The 14,609-nt window shown below is 49.0% G+C and overlaps 4 protein-coding genes across 11 annotated transcripts; 2 read left to right on the top strand and 2 right to left on the bottom strand.

Moving 5' to 3' along the window:
* Positions 1-973: 973 nt before the first annotated feature.
* On the top strand, positions 974-5,832 carry FVEG_05443 (hypothetical protein). 7 transcript variants are annotated; one of them, XM_018893669.1, is made up of 5 exons: positions 974-1,496; positions 1,788-2,206; positions 2,627-3,030; positions 3,137-5,239; positions 5,315-5,721. In XM_018893669.1, exons 3-5 carry the CDS (start codon positions 3,005-3,007, stop codon positions 5,514-5,516), a joined length of 2,331 nt encoding a protein of 776 aa, XP_018750548.1. In that variant the 5' UTR covers positions 974-1,496; positions 1,788-2,206; positions 2,627-3,004; the 3' UTR covers positions 5,517-5,721. The 7 variants fall into 7 exon arrangements, with proteins under 7 accessions (XP_018750548.1, XP_018750546.1, XP_018750547.1 ...); XM_018893667.1 differs by having other exon boundaries at positions 974-2,206; XM_018893668.1 differs by having other exon boundaries at positions 974-2,206; positions 2,619-3,030; positions 5,315-5,658.
* On the bottom strand, positions 1,560-1,932 carry FVEG_15637 (hypothetical protein; the record flags this gene model as incomplete). The annotated part of the gene is made up of 2 exons (XM_018904828.1): positions 1,560-1,710; positions 1,919-1,932. 2 exons carry the CDS (start codon positions 1,930-1,932, stop codon positions 1,560-1,562), a joined length of 165 nt encoding a protein of 54 aa, XP_018750552.1.
* A 430-nt stretch (positions 5,833-6,262) lies between the features above and the next one.
* On the bottom strand, positions 6,263-6,613 carry FVEG_15636 (hypothetical protein; the record flags this gene model as incomplete). The annotated part of the gene is made up of 1 exon (XM_018904827.1): positions 6,263-6,613. The coding sequence occupies one exon, from the start codon at positions 6,611-6,613 to the stop codon at positions 6,263-6,265; it is 351 nt and encodes a 116-aa protein (XP_018750544.1).
* Positions 6,614-10,234: 3,621 nt separating this feature from the next.
* Positions 10,235-14,262, top strand: FVEG_05442 (hypothetical protein). 2 transcript variants are annotated; one of them, XM_018893665.1, is made up of 3 exons: positions 10,235-12,153; positions 12,298-12,653; positions 12,705-14,262. In XM_018893665.1, exons 2-3 carry the CDS (start codon positions 12,403-12,405, stop codon positions 13,888-13,890), a joined length of 1,437 nt encoding a protein of 478 aa, XP_018750543.1. In that variant the 5' UTR covers positions 10,235-12,153; positions 12,298-12,402; the 3' UTR covers positions 13,891-14,262. The 2 variants fall into 2 exon arrangements, with proteins under 2 accessions (XP_018750543.1, XP_018750542.1); XM_018893664.1 differs by having other exon boundaries at positions 10,235-12,653.
* The last annotated feature ends 347 nt before the right edge of the window (positions 14,263-14,609 follow it).

Raw genomic sequence — 14,609 nt, 5'->3', positions numbered from 1 at the left:
TCAGAATGACTACCAGTATGAATAAAGTTGGAATGTCTGGTGGAATGGAGATGCAAGCACTTTAAAACCCCGGTCGAGAAAGGTCTATTTCCAGAAGACACACACCATCTTGTCGATCCTGGGCGGCCAATCATGAGCCACTCTGCTTCTTCACCTTACCATCTGGCTGGAATTGAGAGCGGGTTCACTGTGAGAGGCACGTGAAAGTCATCTAAACCTCAGAAAAGTTGTATAAAAGACAAATGCCGATTGATGTTGTAGAATCAAGTTGCATATGTACCGCGACTGTGTCTGAGAAAGTGGTGAGTACATAGTAGCATGTATGAAACTCTCAAAACCTCCAAAGTTTCATTGTGATTACTGAGCCAATACTTCCGCGCCCGTTATAGGAGTGTCCATACTAGTTTACTCGTATTGAGTTTGTCACCATTCACAGTCTTTACCGTTCGATCCGTCCCGTTTGAACCTTATTGACAAAGAAAGTTGCTAATATAATGGCTCTTGGCAGCTTGTTGGCTCTAAGAAGCAGCCACGAGAATTGTCAAGTCAATGTCTCACTCATCATCGTTAGTTGGAACATGTGAAGTTGAAGGTAGACCAGGAAGACAGTGGTATGTCCATACTATCCCCGGTGGATATTGAGCCACCTCGGGGTGTTCCTGTCTGACAAGATAGGAGAAGCTGAGCAGACAAACATTGCATCATATGGCCATACTCTATAAATAAAGTAATTGGAGGAATAGCTCGAATGCCATGGACATGAGGCTTAAAAAAGAAAATATCAACAACCTATAAGGTTGCCGGTTCCCCGACTAGTTAGTATGGGAGAGCCCCGACAACCAGAACAATGATGACGAGTGCAAAGCCATCAGACCCAGAATATACCAAAATACTTCTCTTAATTACTGACAAGTCTCAATATGTGACGTGATACACAACCTGTTTCTCAAGCAACGTCTGGGTCTGATGCTCACGTCTCAAGACAGGCTTGCCAAGTTGATTACTGCCCTTTCAAGACATGCGGCTGAATCAGTTTTCTTTGGCCGACAGTTACAGTAGCAATAGCCGATGATGACAAAGTGGTGAGCTGATTGTGGTTTCGGGAAATTGTTGGTTGGCTGTCAGCAGTCGGTGAGAGATGCAGTTACAGGGTATTTGTATCCGTGGTTGGAGAAGTGCAGTCAGTTGCCTTTTCCATCCATGGATGTTTGAGGGGGAAACCTGTCCTTATCATAATAGTCATCATCATGATCAGTCAATACGGCGTTCCACGGATTCATATAGTACTATCAAACCATATCGGGATGTATCGCCTATTTCAGGTAGCTAAATATCTATGACGGGAGTCATAGCGTGCAACCATGATGAGATAGTTTCATTACAACCCCTTCAGCTGCTGAGCTCATCACAACTCAAGAGTAACCAGTCACAGTTTATTTAGAGGATAGCAACTCTCAGTGACAGAATCAACGGCTATCGCGTTGAATACCTAAATAGTCAGTGTTCTCGTTATCTTCTCAGCTCACGAGCTGAGCTATTGGCTTCGGGCAGTGCCTCTTCTAGTCCAAGTTAGGACTGTTCCAGCGGTTGGCTAGCAGAGGCCCGTAGCGCACTGAAGCCCCCTGAAGAGCGTTACCGGCGTTTGCCCAACAACGGCTAAGTGGAGGAGGAAGAGGGCGCTGATGCGCCACCAAGCTTGCGATCTCGAAGCTGTAGATTCATTTTAATAAATGTTCATAGCTTTTATTTATTTGCCCAGCCCTATCTAACTGTTGTCTGTCTCACAGTTGTTTGTATCTTCTCTCTTTCTGCACCACGATATATACAGTATCTGCTAAGTTCCCGCCTGCAAACAGCTCAGCTCAACTGTCGAGTTCAGCTCAGGTGTAGTTTGCAAATAGGAAGGTCGGGCACGTACTGTATCCACTGCATCCATCCCGTGCAGTCTTATCCTATCCAATCCATCCAATCCATTCCCATCGAGAATTTACCGACTCGAAGCGAGCAAAAGAACGGACCGCTTCAACCTCCTTCTGCCTAAACTGAAGAGGGTATCCTCGACGTCGGCACCCGCGAGATCACGACATCATCACATATGAGAGTTGAGAAGGAGAAGACTCGAGACGTAACGACACAAGACGAGGCGAGACCAGACGAGACAAATTTGCGAACCGATGAAATAACTCTCTTTAAAATTAAAGTCAAGGTACGAGCAATCTGATAGTCTAGTCTGTTTCTCTGCTTTTAGTTCTGCATCTGTTCAGCTCTGGCCTCGGTATCCCCATCAACATGCAGCTCCCATCATCCCACTCAACAACATCCTCTATCTCCATTGACGACGAGACAAGGCACAAGCCCAGTCTCAATCTATACGCTCAAACGTTCTATCTTTCTTCCTATTTATTCGTTTGCTCTGGCGTCATTTGGCGGGGGTTTCTACTTTTCTCCCTGCTTTAACTGTCGTCTCCCTTTCTTTAACCTGGTCCTTCTTCCCTGCCCCTCCTCTTTTTTTATCGGGGCTTACCTATCCATCCCGTATTCCATCCCGACTTCATTCCTCCCTTTGCACCACATTTGCTCTTTTTATCATCAGTGGCTTACAATCATGCTTGTCCAAGCAAAACAGTCTTAGACCTTAATGCCTTTCTTCCGTCCTTCCATGATCGTTCACGACCTTGTATAATGCCCCACGAGCACCGACCGACCTGCGACATCTAAATAGACTTTCTCTCTCTATCTTTCTCTACCTGTCACAGCCTGCCCACGCCGAGCTCGACATTCTACCTGACACGATTCCGATCAACGAACTGCAATCTTTCGACCTTGTTTTTCTTATTTCAAACTTCTCTCGAGTACGAATCTCCAGCTTTTTGCATAAACTTCAGCTCTTGCTAGTGCTCTGCCACAGCAACGTAACCGACCGTGCACATCATCAACCTCGAACTCGAAGCATCCCTTCGGCCTGCAACTGAGTTGGCCTTTATGATAAGCAATTAGATTTGCTATGAACGGGGATCAACTGGCTTCAAGGCAAGCTCAATTCACAGCATTGCCCAATTCTTTCCCTCATCATCAACCGATCTATCATCAACATGGCATCCGTATCAAATTCACTAACCAATCCGGGGTTGTACAGTTTTGCCAATTCGAACTACCGCCCTCCAACTTCCGCAGAAACACCTGTCTCCGACTCCTTTCCCAGTCCCGTTTTCGAGACCCCCAAACCCGGGCAAGGTTCAGTCACCGACGCCGGGGGCTGGACTCCGCATTTTGCTGAAGAATATTCCGTCATCAACTCGACTCCTGGAAATCTCCGTGGATCTCAAAATTCTTTCGTTGACTTTCGTGCTGCCACACCTTCCAGCAACCACAAGAGGCTGCTATCCAACGACACTTTTGCTACTGAAATTGCAACTCATGTGAATCACTTTTCGGACCAAAGTCTACCACTGCCGCCGGTCGAGCCATCACGTCGCTTGGCCTCATCCCCAAATTCAGTAACTGCACCTCAAGAATACATAACCGATACGACACCCCTGCCCAGTCCTGATCCGGCCAAACACCCTCAAACCTCCAAGAAGGCTAGGAAAGCCGGAGTTCAGGGTGCAGAGCCCTCGCAGACAGCGACGCCGCCACCCACTGGACGTAGGGGAGCGCGGAAGCTCGCCGACAAGCTCAATATGCAAAATGATCAGTACTTCGGCCAGCCCGACTTCACTGGCAACTCTCAACAGCAACAGCAACATGATATTGCTGCCTTGATGGCTTCCTCTGGTGACATGTTTGCATATCCCATGACAGCACCTGCTGCCACGCCTAACACTTTCTGGGATCCTTCGATGGGTATGGACTTTGACTTTAGTGCATCGCCTTCCAATGTCTTTCAGACGACGCCTGTTCAGCATGGTGGCCATCACCGCCACACAGGTTCCTTCGACTGGAATAGCGAGGTACCACTCTTTCAAGACCCTAATGCACCATTTGCTTCCGCAGGTTCAGACCCTATGCAAACCATGCAACGTGACCGTCCTCTTGCACCAAAGCCTATGGGTTCGGCAGGTGTTACTACAGCAAGTGCTGCCATGTCTGCTGCCCTTTCCGCTCCTCTAGATGACCCTTTTGGACTTGGACAGTCCATGAATGGAGTAAACCCGGGATTGCTGTTTGAACCTCCACACAATTCTGTTTTGGATAACCCTGCCCTCATCCCAGTGACACAGGCTGGCTCCGCCGAAGCCACCATTTTCCAATCGAGATCAAGAACACCTTTGGGTGAAAACATCCGCCAATCAACGAGCATGAAGGACCTGAGAGCTACAAAGGCACCCGATCGTGCACTTGCACCATCCCCTGTCAAGGCAAACCCTCGGCCCGGAATGGGTAGGAGTTTCAGCGAAAACCGTGGCAAGAGAGCCCAACCACAGAACCGACCTGTACTACCCAAACTTGCACCGGCACGGCCAGTCTCACAAGCCAGCAATGGCTCCAATAGCGACAGTGCGCCCCCAAATCGGCCTATAGCCAAACCAACCGGAAGGTTGTCTCCAATGAAGAGCCAACACCGCCTTTCGGGCTTGGCCTCCATTCCTGAGGGGCCAGCACTGCAACACCAATCCACTCGAACAGCTGTGAAATTCACCATCGACTCGAGGGGCAGAGCTCGTGCAGAGACAACGATCGTGCCTAATGAATGGGAATGGGAGCCCAGTGCCAATCATCCGGGACTCACTCGTGATAGGAGTCGAACACCGCGAGACCTGGGTCCTTCGGACGATGACGAATCATCCTCGGACGACGAGCCTATCATTATTCCTAGCCGGAACAACTCGTTCAATGCGTCCTTTGCTTTACCTGATCCACTGAGACCAGTTGGGTCCATCTTTCACTCTTCGCGACGTAGTATTAGTGACAGGAGCACGGGTAGCATACACGATACTATTGGAGGATCGCAGCACGACGCGGATAGTGAGAATGAGACGATGATGTATGAGCGCAAGGACAAGATTGGGGATGCTGCTAGTGAGCTTCGTAAGGTCATGGAGGACCGAAGAAAGCGATCGAATCCAATGGGACAGGGTGGACAACACCGCTCGTTTCAGGGTGGACACTTTGGCCCTTTTCGAGGTGACAGCAACTCGCCGTCGACCCTTACCGAGTCAAGCCTTATAACAGATAGACACGTCAGATGTCTCTGTAGCCGAAAGGGGGCTGACGAGGGAGACGGCGCCATGATCCAGTGGTAAGTTTTGCCAGCCTTTTGGCCGCCAGAGCAAATAGCAATGGTTAAAGTGAACGGAGCTGACACTCAATATAGCGAGTCCTGTGAAATGTGGCTCCACGGAAAATGTATCAATCTCGACCTCAGGACTCAACCAAGAGTGTATGTCTGCTCATTCTGTGCTAACACACCGAACATGCGAGGAGGCCGGATGCGAGATACGGGACGAGGAAACTTGATGGGAAGTGTACCCGTAGCGTCTCCATTGGCGAGCAAATCATTTAGGGCGTTTCGATAAGGCAACAGGTTGTATGAGCATTTCTTGAAGGAGTAGACTGGATGAAAGGAGTACTGGATAACGAATGCATTTGATCGAGTACATACATAAATATTGGCATTTCAGACAAAAATATCACATTCAGGGTCTAAGTAATCCCCAGTTTCTTAGAAGGCGACCAAGTTAAGTGAGCACATGCCATCAAGGTCGTCGTGTAGGGGCCAACACGGCAAACATATAGTCCACGCGAGATGGTCACAACAGGAATGGAATAGTCAAGAATCATGAGCTACGATCGAGTCCTCGAAACATGGAGAACTCCAGAGCTTCCGATTACTACCCAAAATGATCTTGACGTCTCCTCTCGTTGGCCAATGCCGTGAATACCCACTTCCGTTAGCTCTGCCGTAAAGCCCGAGCGGGACTACGGACCATATGGCCCCCGATCTCGGAATGGCGGGGAAGAGTGTTAGTGAGGCGGGGCAGCAACAGAGCTTCAGTTCAGCAAACAAGGTCCAACAATCGATTCTTCTGTTTATCTTGTTTGTTGTGGCCTCTCATTGTCGATTAATTCAATAGGTCAACACCAATCCAAAATGGTCAAATACAACTTTGTCGTGCTTGCTGGTGATCACTGCAATCTCGAGCTTCGGAGTTGAAAGCCTGAACGCGTGCGAACTGCGAACAGATTGTTCCTGAAGGCATTCGGGCAAGGAAACGTATGCTACAGCTTGCAGAAAGATCATTATAACTAACTGAATGATCAATCAGGCTCTCGAGAGTCTTGGGGGGTTAGCAAGTTCAACCTCTAGAAGCATCGCATGGGTGGTGTAAGTCCTGACCACACGTTGCATGCACACACCCAGCTCTGCCAGCCTCAGTGCTCCATCGATGCCAAAAGTGCCCCTCTCACCGACGAGACCCTCGCCGCCGCAAAGAATGCTGAAGCCGTCCTCCTCGGCGGTCCCGGATGGGGGACCGGCGCTGACCGACCCGAGCAGGGCCTTCTGAAGCTTCGCATAGGCATGGGCACATGCGGCAACCTGCAGCTTTGTTTCTTTGTGTCCGACTCTCCGGTCGACGCCTCTCTCTGTGTACCGCGGCATAGACTTTGGCATTGTTCTCAACAAACTGTGATAGATAAAGAGGAAAGGCTTGATAGAATTAAGTCTAGCCTAGAAGAAAGAGGACTATTTATACTAGCCCCTGAGATGATTGCATCTATAGGTATCATCAGTTTGTCCTTGCTGCCTAGATAGGCTATATACATATCAGGTAGCAAGGTAAACAGCAAATAACTGCAAACATAGGTATAGGCAAACCTAAACAACAAACTGGCGGTATTGACTTTGGCGCAAGGTCATGACGGAGATGTTTAAGAAGGAGTTCCTGATCTCAAGGGTGAGCACCAGTTGGTTGGCAGCGCTTCCATGATCATGGTTTGGAGCCCTACTTGCCTTGACTGTGTTGTTGTAACGAGCAACCTATTTGGTGATATCATCAATGATGAGCTTGGTATTATGCTTGTTAGTACTGGCCTCCTACCTAGCGTTAACTTGAGCCGCACTCCTGATTGAAAGGGCGTCCCCAAACCACTTGGTACACTTCTCTCTGTGGCCACGATTTTCCAATATCCCATCGACCTACGCGTGCAGCTGTGGATGATGGCAGTGGCTTCGAAACTTCAATATGCGCTGGGTCGAAAAGCGATATGTTTGTGTTTGGCAAGTATGATAGAAGCTTCAGATTGTATTTATCTAATGATATGGCATGTTTATGGCTTATGAATACAAGACAGCAAACTAATAGCAAACTTATGGTCATGAGACTTACACACATAAAGTGACACGGCAAGGTATACCTCATATACGATGGAGTATGGTTACCCTAGAGAGGTACCATTGAGAAACGTGGGATATGGCCAGAATCTATGGACATAGTCGATGACAGTGTGATTTCTGTGGAAGACACGGATGTTCTTGACATGCTGGAAGCTCAACAGCGACGAAGAAACGAGATGCACAGATGTGTCGCAGGTCCAATAGGGTAACATCCGATCCAACTTTCAACCCAAAGTTCTACGACTTCTAAGCCAGTGAGTCAGACGTATGACAACGCCCAGGCTACAGGGCTGTGCTAAGCCTTGGAAATGCATGCATCACGAGTTTTCTGCCGCTGTTCAGTGGGTGGTAAGGCAGGCCTGCATGTTGTAAGCAGAATACAGGCTGTTCATCCATAGTCAATCGTGATCAGACCTTGCCCAGGTTTAAACTACCCATGTAAACCAACTATTTTCTTATGGCCATGTGGTTATGCAGTAAACATGTTTCCACGTGCAGCTAGTTCATATCCTTGCTATGTGTAAGTCTGCTGCACTTGGTGCGTTCACTTATTACTAACACCAACACGAGGTTTGCTTTCATTGGGGTCCAAAACGCAACCATTTCTCGGAACGGAAACTACCGAAAGGAGCAGAGAAGTAAGAAGTCCTTGGCTTGACGAGGGACAAGCAATTCAGTGGGAGACAGAGTCAGCGAAGTTTTTCCCACAATGTTTAAAAAAGTTAGCAAACACTGGTGACATTTCCTAGACAACAGCTCAATCAAGGGCGGAGACATCAGAAGAGGGAGGCTAACAAGGGGCAGGAAAAAGTAAAAAAAAGTCATGACGTTTGAGACTTGAGGGAAATAAGCTTGAAGCCTTATGCTGATACTATAACTCTAAAAGATATAATTCATCAAATCGCTTTGTTTCGTTTCAATATGACTATGGGTCTGTGCCGCTGTGGAGGGATGGGATGGATATCAGAAAAAGTGACGAGGTTGACCATTGGTGGAGCCTGCATGACCTTGCATGAGAAGTCATGATACGACTGGGTCTTGTCTTAGGGCGGTAACTCTATTGTTTTTGAGTAATACATTGCTAAAGGGATGCTCTCTCTATCCAATTCAGGGCCTCATAATGTCCCTCTTGTCTTTGCTCACTGCAAGTGATGAGACATGATCAGCTATCACAGCGCAGCACAAATACAACACAACAACGCCTGAGCTGTTCTGTTCCGTCTGTGCTCTCGTCCTGCTGTAAGGTACAAACAGCTCACCTGTGCCTGATTTGCTAGTTGCATAGAGGGAGGGGAAAAGAAAGCATGGCATGTGAGACCAGCCAATGATGAGTCTATGGAGCACAACAACTTGAGCTCTCACTGCAGTAGCTCTATCTACTAACTAATCGACAGAGTGGGCACACCCACACGTGCATGTTGGGGATACAAGCGGACACGAAAGTTGGGTAGAGGTCCAAGCAAGAGTTGGAAGAAATCACAGTAAACTTGTTAGTAATGTGCTTGGCCATGCTCAGCTATCCTTGGCCTGAGAGCTCTCCCCGCCGATCTTAGCCCGGTCAACTCGGACAGAGCGGCATCGACTCTGTTCGATTTCGAGGAGCTGCCGTAGGAGTATTGATGAGGCTGTATTGGCAACTCGTGAGGTTACAAGATGTGGCTGGTATAGCAGAACAGGCTACAGTAGTGACCACACCACCTGGATAGGATACGAAGAGCGCCAATCTAAGTACAGCTCTTTAGTGAGTCCTTCTGCTACACTACACATTGATTGCCGTGCAACCTGCTATGATCTTGATTAGTTCTTTTCGTGTTGGAATTCCTTTCACTGAATTGTCCAAGCTTAAGTTATAACAGCTTTGATCGTTAAGATAGTCTTCATATCTGATGTCATGAAGGCCTCATCCTCGTGGCAACCATTCCCGGAGAGGGGACAAGTTCACCCTCCGGTCACTAGCGTTGTGTAACTCGAGTGTGCAAAGACACAGAGCATCAGTTAGATATTTTCTTACTTCAGATAACTGAGTTGAAGAGCGGTGGCTGGTTCGTCAGTGTTGGATCATGGCTGATTTGGCGTCATGCATGTACGGGTTGAGAGCTGCGAAATGCCGAGACTAAGTATGTCTCTGCCTGTAACTCTTTCCCCCTAACTTAAGTACCTACTGTTGGTGCTTTTTGTTGCTTGGGAGATTTTGAATTTAAGGCCTTGAGATATAGCGAGGTTGAATGATGAAATTACCACTTATACCGGCAACAGTCAGTGAGGTTGGTGGTTAGGTTGGTACTTGCCCGTATTGGACCACTGTTAGTGAGGTGGTGTTCAGTTCCTCAGGCTACCACAACCACAACCGTTACCTCTTGTTACTCAAAAAACTTAATCCCTCCAAGGGAAGCATTCTCTCGTATTCAACGCCCTATTCCTCCACACCACTACCGCACGCCGAGACAACTATGGCGGCATCTAGCTCAGCATTGGTTGTTTCGTCTCATTATAGTGCGCGCTAATGACACGGGACCGATACGCTAGGGGCCATGTTATGATGCGACATTGACCTCCATCCCTTCGATTCACCCAGGGAAGAAACCACTGGTTCCATGGCCAACAGCTCTTCTTCCTCCCTGCCCTTATGCATCTGCCAGTGGGCACCAGGTGAGAGAACAAAACAGGCTTTCACAAGCACAAGGCGTGGTGGCTGCAGCTCTTGAGTGCATTCTTTCATGCTGTGCTATCAAACTGGCTGCTCGTGCCTGTCCTTGGCTAATCCTCCGTTCTCTGTCAGACCTGACTTGTCCATTGGTTCCGACCCGCAGTTCTATCTCGTAATGGCCAGTAATCGACGAAAATGCTGTGCTTCGCTTGCAAAAGGCGCCCGCATTCCGTGTCCTCGCTGTCCGACCTCTGAACCACATGGCCGTCCGTAGAACCCGGCCATCGCGCAGACCAGTTTCAAAGCCCCCCGCCAGTTCTCTTTTCTCCAAGCTCGTGTATCGTGAACTTCTAGGTAGCCATTCAGTCAGTTTCCAGCCATGGACTTGTTTATCGAATCTGTCTCCCGACCTCCGGGAGCTTCGATTAACACAACAGCCATGTGCCAGAGCAACCACATGTGGCTTATATCAACGCGGTTATGATGGCCGGTGTGCCTAAGGTTCTCTGGCCACTCCGCTCGACAATTCCAATATTGGAAAAGATAGCACAGGAAACCAAGCCATTGCTTTATCCCGACCGCCTCCTTTCTCGGCCCATTGATCCGGCTGCCAAGTCTGCCTGGGCATTCACAATCGAACAATGCCATAGTTATGTACAACAGGAATATTCACTAACAATTCCCCGGAGGCTCCAACCAAGGTGCTCAGTGGACTCCACTCCCCCCCGAAACCAAGACACTTCTTTGGCCTCATCATCACGAGCAAATCGTCGATTGGCGACATATACATGCATGGGGTGGACGATCCTCACTAGCCATCTCAAGCAAGGCGTCCCTGCTGGTTAAGCGAAAACTCTCCTCATGAGGCTTGCTGACATTACATGCTGCCTCTGTTAACCCTATCTTAACTTTACAGTTATCTCTATGGTTACAATGCTAACCACAACCACCTTACTCATACCCTTTTGCTATCACGACAAGCAGGTTTCTGCGTCTTTGTTGTGTCATGGCTGACATGGCGCCAAGTCTCCCGTCCACGTAGCGATGCCAAGTTCCTGGACTGCCCTAGCTCCAAGAGGCTCCAGAGTTTGTTGGCTGCTGCTGGGCACTAAACGTCCAAGATGCCGATTCTTTGCGTACAATACCAAACTTCAACGGAGTGACCGCTTTTGCAGTTTGCATCGACGACAAGCTGCTCGTACCGTGATTTGGTATAGTACAGCTTCGGTTACCGTATACTTTGCTAGGTGCATATTGGCAGAATGAGTTTGGCTCGACCTGCATCGTCGACGCTGGCTGATGTTGTCATCCAGCCCAAGTTGCAGTGTTTCCGCCTCTTTTGTTTACACGAGTTTCTCTCCTCTGACCCAGCTTGTTCTCCCCGCCGCTATAGGTCACCGAGTGCTACGCAGTTCCGTTGAGATACAGTCCCCATTCCCACCATTTGCTGTCTTTTACACAGAGATATCGCAGGTTCCCTCGTGTCCAGGTCTCATTCTAGCTGCTCATGCCGTCTCCCGTCTTACTAGGTTCCCCAGACTGAATGCAGGCTGATCTAGTGATCAATTGATTAAGTGAATGGCCAAACCAAGCTGGTCAATATGGCCTGGCCTTACACAACCTGACAACCTGGTAGCTTCGTCCACTGAGAAGGAAAGGATCTTTTGTTGAGCTTGGAGGGAGGCCGACACTTCGGCCCTGTTGTTGCGGATCTGCCTAGCTAGGGGGAGCTTTCGAAACCTTACGCAAAGCAGCTCCCAATTGTCTTGGCCATTAACCAACACAGTATCGCTGACCTCCGTGCTTGATATTGACATCACGTCTTGGTTCACCGTCGGCCCAGGCTCCCGCTGCAGGAAACCCATTGCCCTTCCTGGCCGATTGCTAGCCAGCCAGCTAGTCCTCTCGATTGCATCCCTCCCGCATCACGGTTGCTCCAGTGAGCTCCAGCCACATCCTCTGATCCCTCTGACAGTGGTTGGACTCACAATGCCCGTATCACATCCTGCCAATATTCGCACCCCTCCCTCATGATGATTATCGTCCCTCGCAGGTAGAGTCAGACTAATGCAACCAAGGGTGGAGTTTGAGAAGTGAGGTCTCTTGGGTGACTTGACCTGGAAAGTTTGGAGGTTGTCAAGGCCAACTCGGCCAACCTCTCTCATCTAAGGTAGGTTCCGGTTCGACAAGTTACAGATATAAGTCTGCTACCTTCTCAGGTTTTCCTTCCATCTCTTCAACCCATCTCAGCCTCTCTCACTTCTCGATCAGCCTTGATTGGATTTGTGTATACACAAGTAACCAACTCGTTCAGGTTACTTCTACCTTCGCTCAATCAAATCACCATCGCTTGCTCAAAGCTTGCACTCGCTTTATAACACCTTCGTTGACATCACGAATCCTCTCAACCTTCGTCATCATGAAGTTCGGTGCTGTCCTTTTGGTCTTAGCCACCTCGGCCTTGGCTAACAACGTCCGACGGGGAGGAGATGAGTACGAGAGCCCAGGCTCTGAGAGCGGAAAGGACTACGAGACAGGCGAGAACGAGTACGGACAAGACGAAGGATACGGAAAGAAGGGCCACTACGAGCACGAGGTTAAGGAGGTCGCTGTGACCTACACCACTACAACCGTCTGCCCTGTCACCTATACTCATTACAAGGAGGGAACGTGAGTTTTTCAACGCCTACCAAGGGATTGCAGCATTCTAACAATATACAGCACCTACTGCGAGACCAAGCTCACAACCTCGACACTCGTTGTTGCTGAGACCAAGACTGTCGATGTCACAGTCAAGGAGCCTGATGTCACCAAGCACTACACTGATGTTGACTACGTTACTAGAACAACAGTGTGCCCTGTGACCCAGACCAAGACTATTGCTGGGGAGGTTATTACCGAGGTCTACACGACCACCAGCATCATCTACGACATTGTCAAGTCTACCGACTATGAGCACGTTAAGCAGCCCGATGTCACCAAGCATGAGACCGATGTCGTCTACAAGACACGAACTACTGTCTGCCCTGTGACAGTCACCAAGACCATCGCCGGTGAGGTTGTCACTCAGACATACACCACCACCAGCATCATCGAGGAGGTCGTCAAGTCCACTGACTACGAGCACGTCAAGCAACCCGACGTTACTAAGTATGCTACTGATGTCGAATACGTTCATAAGACCAAGGTCTACCCCGTCACCGTCACCAAGACCATTGCTGGTGAGGTCGTCTGCGAGACTTACACCACCACCAAGGTCATCGAGGAGAAGGTTGCTACAACCGAGTATGAGCAAGTCAAGCAGCCTGATGTGACCAAGTACGAGACCGATGTTGTCTATGTCACCAAGACCAATGTCTACCCAGTCACCGTCACCAACACTATTGCCGGCGAGGTCATCACCAAGGTCTACACCTCTACAGAGTACGTTGTTGAGAAGGTCCACACCACTGTCTACGACCAGGTCAAGCAGCCCGATGTTACCAAGCACGAGACAGATATTGTCTACCACACCAAGTACGAGGTTTATCCCGTCACCGTCACTAAGACCGTTGAGGGCGAGGTTATCACCAACGTTTACACTTCCACTTCCGTCATTGTCGAAAAGGTTGTCACCACTGTGCCCGCTGTTGAGACCATCGTCAAGACCATTGGCAAGGGCGAGGTCGTCACTCAGTACTCCAAGGTTTACCACACCGTCGGTGGCGGTACCGTCTACGAGACTGTCGCTCCTCAGCCCACCACTGTCCAGGCTCCCGAGACCGAGGTTGTCACCCAGCCTGAGGTCACCGTCCCTGCCACTCCCACCATTGCCCCTGAACCCGTCGCTACTGGCGCTGCCGCCGCCAACAAGGCTCCCGTCTTTGCCTTCATGGCTGGTATCCTCGGTGCCGTCGCTCTCATCTAAAAAGCATGAGTCATTCACCTCAAAGCCCAATAGCGCCGCCAGATTGGTTCTTGTTTTATTCTTTTTCACCCCTTTACTTCTCGTAAAAATTGGTTGTCCCTGGGAGCAGGGCACAGACTATTTAATTCATCGCGAGCCGTTGGAATCGCATACATACACTCCTTTGCAGAACATGGCGAGGTAGAATTGGGAGGATGCTTATATCTGGGGTATTTAATGTCGTGGAAGAGGGTGGTTTGTTATTCCTTATCTTCACTTCTAATGTATATATTAATCTCTTGGCTTATATGAGGGGTATATGGGAGGGCACGAGATAGTCTAAGATAGGATAGGATATGTAGTTAATCTGAAGACGTGTTGTTGGACTGACGACTATGCCTTCTCTAATGCTTCCTTGTGATATCTGACTGTGACTACCCATGGCGATCACTACTGAATACGACAATGGCTTAAAGTGTACGTTTAGACTTAAGGACGATTAGGTTCACCCGAAAACTTTAGTTTGATAACTCGTACTACCTATAAATCGAAAGGCTGGAAAGGCGTTGAGGCTTGACGCCTTTGTGCTCTATTAATGGATCTTTCGATGGTGCTCCGAACGCATGTGAGAACAAATCAACCTCCGACCTTGATCTTTCTTGCCAAGATCCAATGAAGATATTCTAGAAATACCCCCTTTTCCTATACTGAGGCAATCACCCAGCCTCCCTCATTTCACC

Source organism: Fusarium verticillioides, chromosome 3 (assembly GCF_000149555.1).
Source record: "Fusarium verticillioides 7600 chromosome 3, whole genome shotgun sequence".
Taxonomy (NCBI): domain Eukaryota; kingdom Fungi; phylum Ascomycota; class Sordariomycetes; order Hypocreales; family Nectriaceae; genus Fusarium; species Fusarium verticillioides.
Note: the sequence above shows the minus strand (reverse complement) of the source record. Positions and strands in the feature narration are given on the sequence as shown.